We start from the raw sequence: 15,331 nt of genomic DNA on the forward strand, positions 1-15,331 counted from the left end.
TTTTTTTTGGGGGGAGGGGGGGTGTCACCTTCCCGCCGGTGACTGAAGAATGCCAGCCTGTCTCCCACGGCTTGGCACCAAAAGGAGAGATCCCCCCTCCCTATTTCGCCCATAGGATGGATCCGTGGAAACCCGAGAGCAAAGTTCTCATTTCCGACTCCATTGTGCCAGACTTTTCGTGGCGTTTCCTGCCTTTTGTGAGCCCCCCCCCTGCTCCGGCACAATCCCGGCGTTGCCGGCGCACAGAGCTCCTCTGTTCCCCTTCTTTATGTGGCTGCAGCTGGCGGGCCCGGCCCCATGGAGGTGCCCAAGCGTGGGGGACAGGGACAGGGGTCACTGTCCCCGTGGGGTTTGCCTTTAGGGACAGGGTCCCAGGGGATTTGATATCCCGGCTTCTTCCCGCTCTCGGCGGATCCAGCCGCCCCTACAGATCTCCCGTCCTGCTGGCCCGGGGTGGTTTCTGGGGGTTTTTGGAAGGAGGGTGCTGCTCCTGCTCGGAGAGGATGGTCCAGGAGTGGTCCATGGGATGGGGCCGACCTCAAAATCCTCACCTGGGCACCCTCTGGATGTCCCCGCTGCCCCCCACCACAGCTGGGTCCTCCCCCCGCTGCCCAAATCCTTCCTCCTGCTCTTCATCTCCCCAAATTTCACCCGGAAATCCCGCAGCGTGCATGGATCAGGGATCAGAAGGGCTCATGCCTGCTTCCCAGTGGGAATGTCGGGTGTCCCCAGCAGCTCCCAGCTCCCACATCCCAAAAATCTCCACCACAGCTGCTCCCAGCCTGACCCCGACCCTCGAAGGAGCCCCGGGGACTCAAAGGCGGGACCCCGGGCCACCTCCCAGGGGACACCGAGCCCCGGCGTGGATGTGTCCCCGGCCTTTTGTGTGGCACGGAGGGTGCTGGCAGCGACTGAGCGGAGCTCTCAAGTGGCGGTGAATGTCACAGCAGCCACCCGCCAGCGCGGCTCGGGGACCGGGGTGCCACGGACACCTCTCCCCCCTCTCCGGCAGCTGCTCCGTGCCCAGGGACGCGCTGGGAACCAGCTCCTCCACTGGCACCAGTTTGGCGTCCCAGTGCCCTCCCTCCAGCTGGGAGGTGACTTCATTGGGTCTCATCGCCCTCTGAGCCCAACATCCTGCCAAGGCCGAGCCTCACTCGGGTGGCAGCGCCAGCGCTGGCCCGGAGCCGTGTCCCAATGTCCCCATCCTCGCCCCGGGTGGGGTCCCCGCCACACCCCCAGCCCCACATCCAGCGGCATCGCCTGGGGAGCCCCGAGCTGCTCCCGCGAGGCAGAACCTGCCGTCACCGTGTCCCCACGGCCGCGGCCCCACCGGGTGGCCCCGGGCCAGCGCGGTTGGGGTGACTCCATCCCTCGGTCCCACTCGCCGGGCCCCAGCCCCGGCAGGATCCGCGGCGGCCTCCGCGCGGGGGAGCGGGGACTGCGCGTCTTTTTGAGCCCGAACGCCGGGATTCTGGTGAAATCCTGCAGCAGTGTTGCCGTGACGACCCTCCTGCAGTTTCCATCCAGAGATGTTTTCCTTTGTTGTGACAGGGACACGGCGAGCGGCCGCGGGCGGTTGGGGTGCGGTGACAACGCCGAGGGGCTCCCGCTGCGAGGGGCAGGGACGCGGCACCGCCCGCGGGGACACCACTGCGGCTCCGGCCTGGGGCTGGGGGGGTCCCCGCTGCTCCAGCACCGCCCTGATTTGTCCCCAACCACCCCAGGGGACAGCGGAGGGGCCAGGAGCCTGGTGACATGAGTTTGGTAGGTCTCAGCCAGGTCTTGCTGCCGTGACAATAGAGGGGTGACATGGCCAGCCCGCGGCGTGGGGACAGCGCTGGGCTTGGTTCTGTGGTGGCCACCCCCGTCCCCCACAGGACAGAGCCAATTTGGGCGGGTGGCGGGGCCGGGAGCCTCCCGAGCTGCTCCAGTTTGGGGTGGTGGCACCGTGACCGGGGTGCTGAGGGGCACCGGGGTGCCCCGGAGCTTCCGTGGGCAGCGAGGGGTCCCGCAGCTCCCCGGGAACGCGGCCCGGTGTCCCCGCACAGCCGCGGGGTGCTCGGGGGGACCCCGTCCCTCGCCCCACGGAGCCGCTTGTTATTCCGCTCAGGTCCGCCGGCGGCGAATGAAGCCCGTTCCAGGAGAGCTGCCACATTCATCAGGACTGCAGCTCATTAGCGAGGCCTCTGCCACCGCAGCTGGGGCCAGCGCTCGGGGCACTGGCACGGGGACAGGCGGACGGACGGACGGACGGGAGGACGGACGGACAGGAGGATCCGTGGCTGCGGAGAACCGGCGGCTCTGCCTGTCCTGGCGGAGCTGCCGAGCTGGAGTTGGGCAGGACAGCTCAGCCAGGGATGGGGAGGGGACGCGGGGGGCGCAGAACGATGGCACCACTTCGGTGCTGCCCCTGTGCCCTCATCCCGCCGAGAGCTGGGCACGGCAGGGAGGGCACAGACGGGGCTGGCCCGGGGGCTGCGGTGCCCCCCAGGGATGGGCGATGCTGCCCTGGCCAGGCCCAACTTCCCTCCGAACCCACCGGCAGCGTGCATTGATTTTATTTGCGGTTTCCATGGCAACTGCCTCCTTCCCTTCCCCCTCCCGGCAGCCGGACCCGCTCTTTCGCCCTCGGGCAGCGGCCACCCCGCACCTGGGACAGGGGACACGGGCGGGGACACGGGAGGGGACACGGGAGGGGACACGGGAGGGGACACAGGAGGGGACACGGGTGCCTCCTTGGCGATGCCCGCGGTGGCGATGCCACCAGCTCACCCCCGTGGGTGATTTTGGGGGAGCAGGCGACACCGGGGACACCGGGCGGGCCAGCCCCGCTCTGACTCCGGCAATAATCAGCAGCGAGGCTGGCAGGATGCCGCGCTGGCTCATTAGCCAGGGTGCTAATTGTCCCGTGCGGGGACACTGAGCAGCATCTCCCGTCCGCAAAGCCAAGCTCATTAACGGCGCATGGCCCCCTCACACCTGCTCACACCGCTGTGACACGTGTCAGGCACTCACGGTGTGGGGACACTGTTGGGGACACCGCGGCAAAGCCCGGTGCCCTCAGCCCTGGGGACTACAGGCCGGCTTGTGGCTTAAAAGCAGCGTTATAATAAATTAATGATAATTATATCATTTACCCATCCCTATTTACCCACGGCCACCCTGCCCTGCTCCTTCCCAGCGCCGAGATGCCACCACATCCTCAGCGTGAATTACAAACCACATCTGGCTGGGCCAAACCCTTCCCGAAGCCCCGCGGCACCCCCGTCCCGCGCGCTCGGGGGGGATTTTGATAAATAATAAAGGCACGGAGAACAGGCAGAGCCCTGTGCCGCTGCGCGCTGAATTCCGCAGCCCCCGGCGATCCCCGGGGCTTTACGCGGAAGTGGAAATCAATCGGCACAAGTAATTAATGGTGAAGGGCACAACACCCGCTCTTTCTTTGGAAGCGCCGGCCGGGGATGCTCGGCGGAGCCCACACGCCGCCACCGGCCGCACAAAAGGCACCGGGCGCTCGCTTCCTGCATCGCGGGCCCCGGTGCGAGCGGGGGGTCTGGAGCCGTGCCCGCGCTGGCTTTGGCACCAGCCTCGCCATCAGCTCCTGGATCCGATGGAAAGGCCTCCCCGGGGCGCGGCGGAGCGCCGGGCTGGACGGCAGCCGGCAGCCGCCGCCAGAGCCGCTCCTGGCACGGCCCGGCCCCGGCGGCGGCAGCGCCGCGTTCCTCGACAGCGAGGAAGGTACCGAGGCCGAAGGTTCCGGGGCTGAGGCGCTGCTTTCCTGTTCCCCGGGCCTGCAGGGTCAAGGGTCACTGGGATCCTGCCGGCTCTCCAGGGCTGCAGGGGTCGGGGGGCACTGGGATCCTCCCGGCTCTCCAGGGCTGCAGGGGTCGGGGGGCACTGGGATCCTCCCGGTTCTCCAGGGCTGGAGGGGTCGGGAGGCACTGGGATCCTCCCGGTTCCCCGGGCTTGCAAGGATCGGGGGGCACTGGGATCCTCCCGGCTCTCCAGGGCTGCAGGGGTCAGGGGGCACTGGGATCCTCCCGGTTCTCCAGGGCTGCAGGGGTCGGGGGGCACTGGGATGATGAGCGGGGACCGTGCCCGCAGGCGCGTGCGGGAGGTGACGCGCACGGCGGTGGCAGAAGTGGCAGCTCTGTCCCCAGACGAGCAATTAGCCCAGGGGCAAATGAGGCTCCTGCGGTTTTTGACCCAATTTCTCAGGCGAAACTCGACGGGGGAAGGAGAGGAGGGAGGGAGACAAGGAGGAGGAGAAGGAGGAGGAAGGCAGAGCCGGTCACGCGTGTGTCGCGTGTCCCCGCGGGTGTGTGCTCACACGCGTGTGACATGTGTGACATGTGTGTCCCCAGCCGGGGCCGAGCCCCGGGGCGGGGACGGGGACGGGGATGGGGACGGGGAGGGGGCGGCGGCTTCGCAGCTCTCGCCGGGTTTATTTTTGCCGGTGACTGAGCTGAGGCGGCCTCGGCGCGGCCGCCGTGACTCACTCGGCACCGGGAGCTCTGCGGGGCTGCGGAGCCGGGGGCTGGGATGAGCAGGGATGCTGGGGTGGGAAGGGGTGCTGGGATGAGCAGGGATGAGTGGGGATGTAGGGATGATAAAGGACGCAGGGATGAGCAGGGAGGTGCAGGGAGGTGCAGGGATGAGCAGGGAGGTGCAGGGAGGTGCAGGGATGAGCAGGGATGCAGGGATGAGCAGGGATGCAGGGAGGTGCAGGGATGCAGGGATGAGCAGCATTGCTGGGCCGTGTAAGGATCCTGGGATCTGCAGGGATTCAGGGATGCAGGGATTTGCAGGGATTTGCAGGGATGTGTAGGGATTTGCAGGAAATCAGGGATGCAGGGATGAGCAGGGATTCAGGGAGATTCAGGGATATGCAAGGATTCAGGTATATGCAGGGCTGCAGGGATGTGCAGGGATGCAGGTATATACAGGATTTTAGGGATGCAGGGATATGCAGGGTTTCTGGGATTCAGGGATGCGGGGATTCAGGAATTCAGGGATGCAGGGATGCAGGGTTTCAGGGATTCAGGGATATGCAGGGTTCCAGGGATGCAGAGATTCAGGAATTCAGGGATGCAGGGACATGCAGGGTTTCTGGGATTCAGGGCTGCAGGAATATGCAGGGATTCAGGGATGCAGGGTTGTGCAGGATTTCAGTGATTCAGGGATGCGGGAATTCAGGGTTTCAGGGATTCTGGGATAGCCAGGGTTTCAGGGTTTCAGGGATGTGCAGGGTTTCAGGGGTGCCGAGATCCAGGAATTCAGGGATGTGCAGGGTTTCAGAGATGCAGGGATGCAGAGATTCGGGGATTCAGGGATGTGCGGGGATTCAGGGATGCAGGAATTCAGGGATTCAGGAATCCCTCCCACCCCGCACTCCCTCTCCCTCTCCTCCTCCCTCTCGCCGGTCCCAGCCCCGCTCCGCCAGTGCCGCCTGCAGAGCTGCTCCGGGAGGGTCCCCGCGCCCCCCGCGCCCCCCGCGCGGGTCCCCCCAGCACCGGCAGAGGGGGGGATCCCCCCCTTCCCAAGGACACGCGGGGACCGGGAGCGGGGACCGGGAGCGGGGACCGGGAACGGGGACCGGGAGCGGGGGCGAGGCGTTTGCAGGGCGGCGAACACGGTGGGAGGGGGGCGGCGGGGCTGGGCCGGGGGTGGGGGGCACGGAGGGGTCCCGGGTGGCGCGGGGGGGACACGGAGCTCCCGTGCCGGCGTCCCCGCGGAGCCGGGGGCGGTACCGGACACCGGGAGCGGGGCGAGAGCTCCGCCTCTTCCTGCGGCGGGCGGTGAGTGCGGGGCGGCCCGGCGGGATCGCGGTGGGACGGGGAGGGGACCGGGGAGCAGCCCCCGGGGGGAGCCGGTGCTGCCGGAGGTCGCCGGTGCTGTCCGGGTGTCCCCAGGGGTGTCCCCAGTGCTTCTCGGGGAACCCCATTGCTGGCCGGGGGTCCCCGGTGCTGCTCGGGGGGTCCCCAGTACGATCCAAGGGTCTCCATTCCTGCCCAGGTGTCCCCAGGGCTGTTTCAGGTGTCCCCAGAGCTGCCCAGGTGTCCCTGTTCCTGCTCAGGTGTCCCTAGCGCTGTTTTGGGTGTCCCCGTTCCTGCCCAGGTGTCCCCAGTGCTGTTCAGGTGTCCCCGTTCCTGCTCAGGTGTACCCAGCGCTGTTTTGGGTGTTGCCAGGGCTGTTTTGGGTGTCCCCATTCCTGCCCAGGTGTCCCCAGCGCTGGTTTGGGTGTCCCCAGGGCTGCCCAGGTGTCCCCAGGGCTGTTTTGGGTGTCCCCATTCCTGCCCAGGTGTCCCCAGGGCTGTTTTGGGTGTCCCCGTTCCTGCTCAGGTGTACCCAGGGCTGTTTTGGGTGTCCCCATTCCTGCCCAGGTGTCCCCAGGGCTGTTTTGGGTGTCCCCAGCGCTGCCCAGGTGTCCCCGTTCCTGCCCAGGTGTCCCCAGCGCTGTTTTGGGTGTCCCCAGAGCTGTCCAGGTGTCCCCGTTCCTGCCCAGGTGTCCCCAGCGCTGTTTCGCGTGTCCCCAGCGCTGTTTTGGGTGTCCCCAGCGCTGCTTCGGGTGTCCCCAGCGCTGTTTCGCGTGTCCCCGTCTGTGCCCCTCCCTGAGCGCTCTCTCCGCAGGCAGCGATGCCCCCGGAGCCCCTGGTCTGTGCCCGCACGGCCGCGCGGTGAGTCCCGGCCCCTCCTGGCGCCCGTGCCCCGCTGTCCCCTGGCCCTGCCAGGCTCTGATGTCCCCCCGGGGCTGGTGGCACGTGTCCCCCGCAGGGTGAGCTCCGTGCTGAACCGGGACGTGAAGCAGTTTGGGAAGCAGCACCTGTTCGATGGCAGCGAGGAGACCTGCTGGAACTCGGACCAGGTGCAGGGACACGGGAGCTGCGAGCCCCCCCTTCCCCACTCCGTGCCCCCTGTGACACTGCTGTCCCCACCCAGGGCACGTCCCAGTGGGTCACCCTGGATTTCCCCCAGCCCGTCAAGGTCTCGCAGCTCCACATCCAGTTCCAGGGGGGATTTTCCAGCCGGCTGTGCACGCTGGAAGGTGAGGATTGCTGGGATTAGGGGGGCCCTGCCTCAGTTTACCCACACCTGCACCCTGTAGCTGTGAGAGGGAGGCTCAGAGGGGTTCATCAGCAATTCCCAAAGCCCAGGAGGGGTTTGGGAACACCTGGAGCAGCTCCGTGGGGGAATAAGAAGGAGCTGGGATGCTCTGGGTACTGCTGGGAATCGGGGAAGATTTTGGGACAGCCCTTGGAGGGGAATAAAGAGGAGCTGGGATGCTCTGGGAGCCAGGGAAAATTTAGGGACAGCCCCTGGAAGGGAATAAAGAGGAGCTGGGATGCTCTGGGTGCTGCTGGGAGCCTGGGAAGATTTTGGGACAGCCCTTGGAGGGGAATAAAGAGGAGCTGGGATGCTCTGGGTGCTGCTAGGAATCGGGGAAGATTTTGGGACAGCCCTTGGAGGGGAATAAGAAGGAGCTGGGGTGCTCTGGGAGCCAGGGAAGATTTTTGGAGGCTCCTGGAGGGGAATAAAGAGGAGCTGGGATGCTCTGGGTGCTGCTGGGAGCCAGGGAAGATTTTTGGAGGCTCCTGCAGCACCTGAGGCTCGCCCTCGCCCTCCCCAGGCTGCAGGACTGGTGAGGAACTGGTGAAAATATCCGAGCTGTACCCCCAGGACAGCCATGCCCTGCAAATATCCTTTCCCAGGATGATGATGATGATGGGGGGCTGGAATTCGGGGATTTTTTTATTTTGGAATTTTGCTGCTGTGGGAGCTGCTCAGCAGAGCTGGGGGTGTGACCCCCCCACCCCTCACCCCCTCAGGGCGGGTCTGGCATCCCAATCCCTACGTTCTTCCTTCACTGGGAGCGGCACAGATTCCAGGTGGAGGAAACGGTGCTGGATAAGCTGAGGATCACCTTTGGGAGCAGCACGGATTTCTTCGGGAGGATCGTGGTTTATCACCTGGGGGTGCTGGGGGAGAGGCTCTAGGGGGGGACACTGGGGGGCTGTGCCCACTTTGGGGGCTCTGCAGACCCCCCTGAGAGGGATCCCTGTCCCCTGGGGTGACGCTGGTGAAGGACACGGGAGGCTGTGGTGGGACACAGGGGTGCAATGGGATCAATTAAAGATATTCCTGCTCTTTCCCGGCTGCTCCTTTGGAATTGGCTCTCTGGGAATGAGCCCTCCGGGGGTTTGGCTTCAGGGCAGAGGAGAAGCGTCCCCTCCTTGTGCTGTCACCTTGGTGGCCACCCCTGAGCAGTGACACATTCCCAGCTGCCGGGATTTTTCCTCCTGGCTTCGTGCAGGGAAGGCTTGGCAGCTTTATGGGAGCTTCCCTTTCCGAATGGAGCAATTCCAGGATGCTGAGGGGGAATTCTGCCCAAAAACTGGGATTGGGATGGGAGCTGGGATGGGCTGAGACAGCAGATGGGGCTGCTTCCGAGTTTAATTCCAATTAGAGTTTCCTTCCAATGGAAAACACGGAGCAGCCGAGCCCGGGCGGGGCTGGAGCGCTGCTGCCCTGAGGAATGAGTGTCCCTGGATTTGAGGCACTGCGGCCGTGCCAGCTCCGGGAGAGGCCTGGATCCATGGAGGGCAGAAATTCCCGGATTCCTCCGTGCCTGGAGCATCGTGCCAGGGCCTGGGATGAGGTTGGGATGCAGCTGCTCCAGGCTGGGATGAGGCCGTGGTGATCCTGGGAAGAGCTGGAGCCGCCTCACTTCTTCTTCTTCTTGTTCTGGAACAGCTTCAGGATGTGGTTCTCGATCACCTGTTGGACTGAGGGAGGGAGGGGAGGGGAATCCAGGGAAGCTGCTCTGGGAAGGATCTGGTCACTGTTTTCTGAGGGAAAATCTGTTTTCGGAGGGAAAGCCCCTGTTCTCCAAGGGAAAATTCCATTTTCTGAGGGAAAGCCTCTGTTTTCTGAGGGAATATCCCCATTTTCGGAGGAAAATCCCTGTTTTCCAGAAGCCTGTCCCCACCTCCCCCATCCCAGCCTTATCCCAGCTCCAGTTGGGAAGCAGAGCCCGGGATTTCCCTGGACTGAAGCCTCTGCCTGGCACAGCTGTGGTGTTGGGAGGTCCAAGGAAGCCCCGAGCGGGGCTGGGAGCTGGGAATTCCCTGGAGGCTCCCCAGGAAGGGGACACTTGCCTTTCTTGTGTCCCAAGGCCACCGCCAGGTCCATCGGGGGGTGTATCCCGAATCCGCCTCCTCCGTCAGGTCAGCGCCGCGAGCTGCGGGTCAGGAAAGGAGAGGGGCTGCCCAGGGAAAAGCCACCCCAAAAGCTGCTCTGAGGCAGCCAGGCTCTCTTCCCAAGGCAGGGGAAGCAGCGATTCCAGGAGCTGGAAGCAGCAGGAGCAGGCGTTGCCTTACCCAGGAGGGTCTCCACGCACTTGATGTGGTTTCCCGAGCGCACGGCGTAGAGCAGGGGGGTGCCCCCGTTCTGTGGGGTGGGGAAGGGGAGGGAAAAAGTCATTCCCGAGCTCACACAGCTCCTGCCTCTCCCTGTTCTCCCTCGGGAGGTTCCTGACCCGCTGGGATCCCCCTTGCAGCATCCCAGTTCCGGGCTGGGATCCCCCTTCCAGCCTCTCTCCCCAGCTCCAGTGTGGATCTCAATGGGATCCCCTTCCCAGCCCTTCTGGGACTCACTGGGAGCCCTTTTCACCCCCTGCCAGCTCCAGTCTGGGACTCACTGGGAGCCCTTTTCACCCTCTGCCAGCTCCAGTCTGGGACTCACTGGGAGATCCCCCTTCCACCCCCTCGCCCAGTTCCAGGCTGGGACTCACTGGATCCCCTTCCAGTCTCTCCCAGTTCTAGACTGGGTCCCACTGGGACCCTCCTTCCAGCCTCTCCCAACTCTGGGCTGATGTCCCCCGGCCATGCTGGTGGCACTGGGGAGGTTTCTCCCCAGTGTCCCCCCGGCCATGCTGGTGGCACTGGGGAGGTTTCTCCCAGTGTCCCCTGGCCATGCTGGTGGCACTGGGGAGGTTTCTCCTGATGTCCCCTGGCCATGCTGGTGGCACTGGGGAGGTTTCTCCCCGGTGTCCCCCGGTGTCCCCTGGCCGTGCTGGTGGCACTGGGGAGGTTTCTCCCGGTGTCCCCGGTGTCCCCTGGCCGTGCTGGTGGCACTCACCCAGTCGTAGGTGTTGATGTCCACGTCCCTGTCCAGCAGCATGGTGACGATGTCGGTGTAGCCGCCCATGCTGGCCAGGGCCAGAGCGCTCTCCCCGCCTCCTTGGCCAGCGCGTGGGTGATCGGCGCCCTGGGGACAGCAGGGGTGGGGGACAGCAGGGGTGGGGACAGCGAGGGTGACATCGCCTGCAGCCACCTTCCCTTCCACGGGCTGACACCGCCCCTGCATTCCCCAGTTCCCTCTCCGGAGTAAAATCCTTACTGGGAATATTTAAATCCTCATCCAATATCTCAGGTGAGGCTTCAGAACCTCCTCTCCAGTGCTGACGGATCCTGTTTCCTCATCCCTTTTCCCCCCGTCTGAATCCCTTTTGTTTTTTGACTGATTTCCATCAAAGATCTCCCTGTTCTCCCAGCCCTGCCAGCCACTGACCCCTCCTGGATTTCATGAAATCCTTTATGGATCTGCCCCCATTTATTTTGGGGTCTCCCGGTCGATGTGTTGCAGTTTTCCTGCTGGGTTTGAGCTGGGAGTGCCTCCCAACCCTCGGATACACGTGGGAAATGGGAATTGAGCTCCCTCTGGAATGCTGGAGGGGCTGATCCCCCGCTCCCCGATGCCACAAGTGCCACAGGGAGGGAGCAGCATCCTCTGGGATTGAAGAGGGAGATCCCAGGATTAAAGACAGAGGGAGATTCCCAGGGAAAAAAAGAGGGAGATCCCAGGGAAAAAAGAGGGAGATCCCAGGGAAAAAAAGAGGGAGATCCCAGGGAAAATGAGGGAGATTCCAGGAAAAAAAGAGGGAGATCCCAGGGAAAATGAGGGAGATTCCAGGAAAAAAAGAGGGAGATCCCAGGGAAAATGAGGGAGATCCCTGGGGAAAAAAGAGGGAGATCCCAGGGGAAAAAAGAGGGAGATTCCAGGGAAAAAAGAGGAGATTCCAGGGAAAAAAAGAAGGAGATTCCCAGGATGAAAGACAGATGTCAGGATAATAAAGGGAGATCCCAGGATTAAAACCAAAGGGAGATCCCAGGATTAAAGACAGAGGGAGAGCCAAGATTTGAAAGAGAAATCCCAGAATAAAAGAGGGAGATCCCAGGATGAAAGACAGATCCCAGGATGAAAGACAGATGGATGACAGAGGGAGATCCCAGGATGGAAAAGGGAGATCCCAGGATGGAAAAGGGAGGTCCCAGGATGCTGCTGGACACTTTGGAAACTCCTGGAGCTGCAGATGGGAAGTGTCCCACAGCCTCACCCATTCCAGGAGGTGCCGGACGGTCTCGATTTCCCCGAAAGCTGCGGCCCAGATCAGGGGGGTGAAGCCTCTCTCGTCAGGTTTGTTCACCAAATTCTCACCTGGGAGAGGTGAAAACAGCCAGGCTGAACCCCGCTGTGCTCCCAGTAAAACCAGTAAGGGCTGCAAAACCGCCTCCATCAGCTGGTGGATGGTTGGAATTCGTGATTGTTTTGAGGCTTTTTCCAATCTCCAAAATTGGAAAAACCTCCAAAAAAACCCCAAAAAACCAAACCAACCCTGAAATTCCAGTGGTTTTACAGCTGAATAAAAACCAAGCTGAGGGGTTGAGGTCACCAGAAAGGTCCTGGCAGGGCCAAAGAGACACCAACCTTTCCTCAGGTGCTCCTTCAGCTGGATGAGCTCCCCTTGGGCAGCGAGCTGGTGGATGGACAGCGCTGGGAGAGACGGAATCCATCAGGGGAAAAACCCCAATTCCCTGCAAATTTGGGGGGGTTGGGGGGTACCCCCAAAGCTCAGGGTGGGCCCAGCCCCTCCCCTGCAGCCCCGTGGGGACACGGGTGGCACTCACTGTCCAGCGTGGCCGGCAGCGCGGAGACCTCGTTGCCTCGCTGTCTGTTGGTCAGGGTGTTGGAGTGCTTCAGGGGGAAAGCTGCCAGGAGGAGGTGATGGCTTTATTCCCGGCGTTGTTTTGGGATTCCCTGCTCCTTTGGGGTCATTCCCTGCTCCTTTGGGGTCATTCCCTGCTCATTTGGGGTCATTTCCTGCTGCTTTGGGGTCATTCCCTGCTGCTTTGGGGTCATTTCCTGCTCATTTGGGGTCATTTCCTGCTGCTTTGGGGTCATTCCCTGCTGCTTTGGGGTCATTTCCTGCTCATTTGGGGTCATTTCCTGCTGCTTTGGGGTCGTTTCCTGCTCGTTTGGGGTCGTTCCCTGCTCCTTTGGGGTCGTTTACTGCTCGTTTGAGGTCGTTTCCTGCTGCTTTGGGGTCATTTCCTGCTGCTTTGGGGTCGTTTCCTGCTCCTTTGGGGTCCTGTCCTGCTCCTTTGGGGTCATTTCCTGCTGCTTTGGGGTCGTTTCCTGCTCGTTTGGGGTCGTTCCCTGCTCCTTTGGGGTCGTTTCCTGCTCGTCTGGGGTCGTTTCCTGCTCCTTGGGGTCCTGTCCTGCTCCTTTGGGGTCGTTTCCTGCTCCTTTGGGGTCGTGTCCTGCTCGTTTGGGGTCCTGTCCTGCTCGTTTGGGGTAATTTCCTGCTCCTTTGGGGTCGTTTCCTGCTCGTTTGGGGTCGTTTTCTGCTCATTTGGGGTCCTGTCCTGCTCCTTTGGGGTCATTTCTTGCTCATTTGGGGTCCTGTCCTGCTCATTTGGGGTTTCTTCTGGGTTTAGGTGTTTAGTCTTTATTTATTGCGGGTTTATTCTCTTAAGTTTGGGAGTTTTCACTGTTGATTTTGGGGGTTGTTCTTTATAAATGTCAGGGTTTATTCTCTATTAATTTGGGGTTTATTCTCTATTAATTTGGGGTTTATTCTTTATAAATTTCAGGGTTTATTCTCTATAAATTTCAGGGTTTATTCTCTATAAATTTGGAGTTTATTCTCTATTAATTTGGGGTTTATTCTTTAAAAATTTCAAGGTTTATTCTCTATTATTTTGGGGTTTATTCTTTATAAATTTCAGGGTTTATTCTCTGTTTATTCTTTATTAATTTGGGGTTTATTCTTTATAAATTTCAGGGTTTATTGTCTATTTATTTGGGGTTTATTCTCTGATTATTCTCTATTAATTTGGGATTTATTCTCTATAAATTTCGGGTTTATTCTCTGTAAATTTCAGGGTTTATTCTCTGTTTATTCGCTATTAATTTGGGGTTTATTAATTTCAGGGTTTATTCTCTATTAATTTCGGGTTTATTCTCTATTTATTTATTCTCTATTTATTTTGGGCTTAATTCTCTTAATTTTGGGTTTACTCTCTATTAATTTCAGGTTTTATTCTCTATTATCTATTAATTTTGGGTTTATTCTCTATTAATTTTGGGGTTAATCTGTATTAATTCGGGTTTATTCTCTATTAATTTTGGGTTTGTTCTCTGTTTATTTATTCTCCATTAATTTCAGATTTTTTCTCTATTAATTTTGCATTTATTCTCTTAATTTTGGGTTTATTCTCTCTTAATTTCAGGTTTTATTCTCTATTTATTCTCTGTTAATTTGGGGTTTATTCTCTATTAATTTTGGGGTTAATCTGTATTAATTTGGGGTTTATTCTCTATTAATTTTGGGGTTATTTTATATTTATTTATTCTCTATTATTTGGGGTTTATTCTCTATTAATTTTGGGGTTATTTTATATTTATTTATTCTCTATTATTTGGGGTTTATTCTCTATTAATTTTGGGGTTATTTTATATTTATTTATTCTCTATTAATTTTGGGTTTATTCTCTTATTAAATTTGGAGTTATTCCCAATTATTTAGGGGTTTATTTTCTATTTATTCCCTATTGATTTCAGGTTTTTCCCCTGTATTTATTCTCTGTGCACAGGACAGAGCTCAGCCCTTACCCAGAGCTGTTCCTTGTCCAAAACTCAACTCCTACAAAACCAGGGATTATTCCCATCCTAAAATAAACCTGGAAACTGAGCAGGGAGAGGAACCAGCCCAGGAGGGACCGGATCCATCAGAATTCCAGCAGGAATGTGGCATTAACGCCATAAATCCCCATAATCCAGGTTCATCCTCATATTTCCCATCCTTGACGGGCTCCACTTGGGAATCCCAAAGTCTTTCCAGCCTCTGATCCACAGTTTAACTGGGAAAAATCCAGGGAAAATGAGATTCCCATCTCCAATTCCAGCGTGGAGCTGCAGCGACCTCTCAGGGCTGGCAGGAGGAGTCAGCACCAAGGTTTGGGATTGGGATCGGAATGGGATTTGCCACGTTACGGCAGCAGTTTGAGGCTCTTTCCCAGGTTTTTTTTTTTGGGATGAGAGATCCCGGGGATTTCTCCCTCTGTGCCCCACTCACCATCCAGAGCCGGGGGCTCGCTGCTGCTCTGGGAATCCATGGAAGCAGCCGAGGAATTCCGCAGGGTCTCGGCTCCACCTGCAATCCAGGAAGGTCGGGATCACCCGTGGGGGGGATTTTGGGGGGTCCCGGGCTGGATGATCCCGGTGGGTCCCTTCCAGCTCAGGATATTCCACGTGAGACCCAGCCAGATGCCGCTTTCCAGGAGGATCCCGGATCCGGTTGGTCCCCCAGCATTCCCAAACTCACCGTCCCCGCATTCCGGGAGTGCCACGTCCCGATCCTGCTGGGGACACGCCGAGGGGACCCCGCTGTCCCCCGTGTCCCCCGTGGCCGCCAGCTCCTCCGCTGCCTTTTCCCTGCTTTCCCCCTTTTTCCACCCAATTCCGGGGGGTCCCGTGCTCCAAGGGGGGCTTCCCGACACCTCCGCCTGCTCCTTCACCTTCCCGGCACAAGGATGGGTTGGGAAAAGGGGGAAAAACAGGGACATGTGGGACAGAGCCCGAGCGCTTGTGACCCCCAAACTGCAGTAGGGTTTGGGGTCCCCCTTATTCTCCTCATCCCTGTTCCTGCGATCCCCCCTTCTGTCCCTATCCCTTTTCCTGGGGTTCCCCATCCCTCCCTGTTCTTGGGGACCCTCTCGCCATTCCCATCCTATTCCTGGGGTCCCTCTTATTCTCCTCATCCTTATTCCTGGGATCCCTTCTCCGTTCCTGGGGTCCCCTTGCCCTTTCCATCCCTATCCCTATTCCTGGGCTCCCCTTTCCATCCCTATTCCTGGGATCTCCCTTCCCTTGCTATTCCTGGGGTCCCCTTTCCTTTCCTGTTCCTGGGGTCCCCTTGCCCTTTCCATCCCTATCCCTATTCCTGGGCTCCCCTTTCCATCCCTATTCCTGGGATCTCCCTTCCCTC

At 59.8% G+C, this 15,331-nt stretch overlaps 2 protein-coding genes across 2 annotated transcripts; one reads left to right on the top strand and one right to left on the bottom strand.

Annotated features, from left to right (window-relative positions):
* The first annotated feature begins 5,716 nt into the window (after window positions 1-5,716).
* On the top strand, window positions 5,717-8,152 carry LOC125317985 (nuclear receptor 2C2 associated protein). The gene is made up of 6 exons (XM_048288314.1): window positions 5,717-5,801; window positions 6,634-6,680; window positions 6,778-6,868; window positions 6,943-7,048; window positions 7,631-7,698; window positions 7,881-8,152. Exons 2-6 carry the CDS (start codon window positions 6,640-6,642, stop codon window positions 7,995-7,997), a joined length of 423 nt encoding a protein of 140 aa, XP_048144271.1. The 5' UTR covers window positions 5,717-5,801; window positions 6,634-6,639; the 3' UTR covers window positions 7,998-8,152.
* A 572-nt stretch (window positions 8,153-8,724) lies between these two features.
* Window positions 8,725-14,909, bottom strand: RFXANK (regulatory factor X associated ankyrin containing protein). Its single transcript, XM_048287555.1, has 9 exons — window positions 14,669-14,909; window positions 14,420-14,497; window positions 11,970-12,050; window positions 11,770-11,835; window positions 11,399-11,499; window positions 10,141-10,269; window positions 9,381-9,450; window positions 9,159-9,241; window positions 8,725-8,778 (listed from the first exon to the last, which is right to left on the bottom strand). Exons 1-9 carry the CDS (start codon window positions 14,907-14,909, stop codon window positions 8,725-8,727), a joined length of 903 nt encoding a protein of 300 aa, XP_048143512.1.
* Window positions 14,910-15,331: the final 422 nt, after the last annotated feature.

Source organism: Corvus hawaiiensis, chromosome 28 (genome assembly GCF_020740725.1).
Source record: "Corvus hawaiiensis isolate bCorHaw1 chromosome 28, bCorHaw1.pri.cur, whole genome shotgun sequence".
NCBI classification, from domain to species: Eukaryota; Metazoa; Chordata; class Aves; order Passeriformes; family Corvidae; genus Corvus; species Corvus hawaiiensis.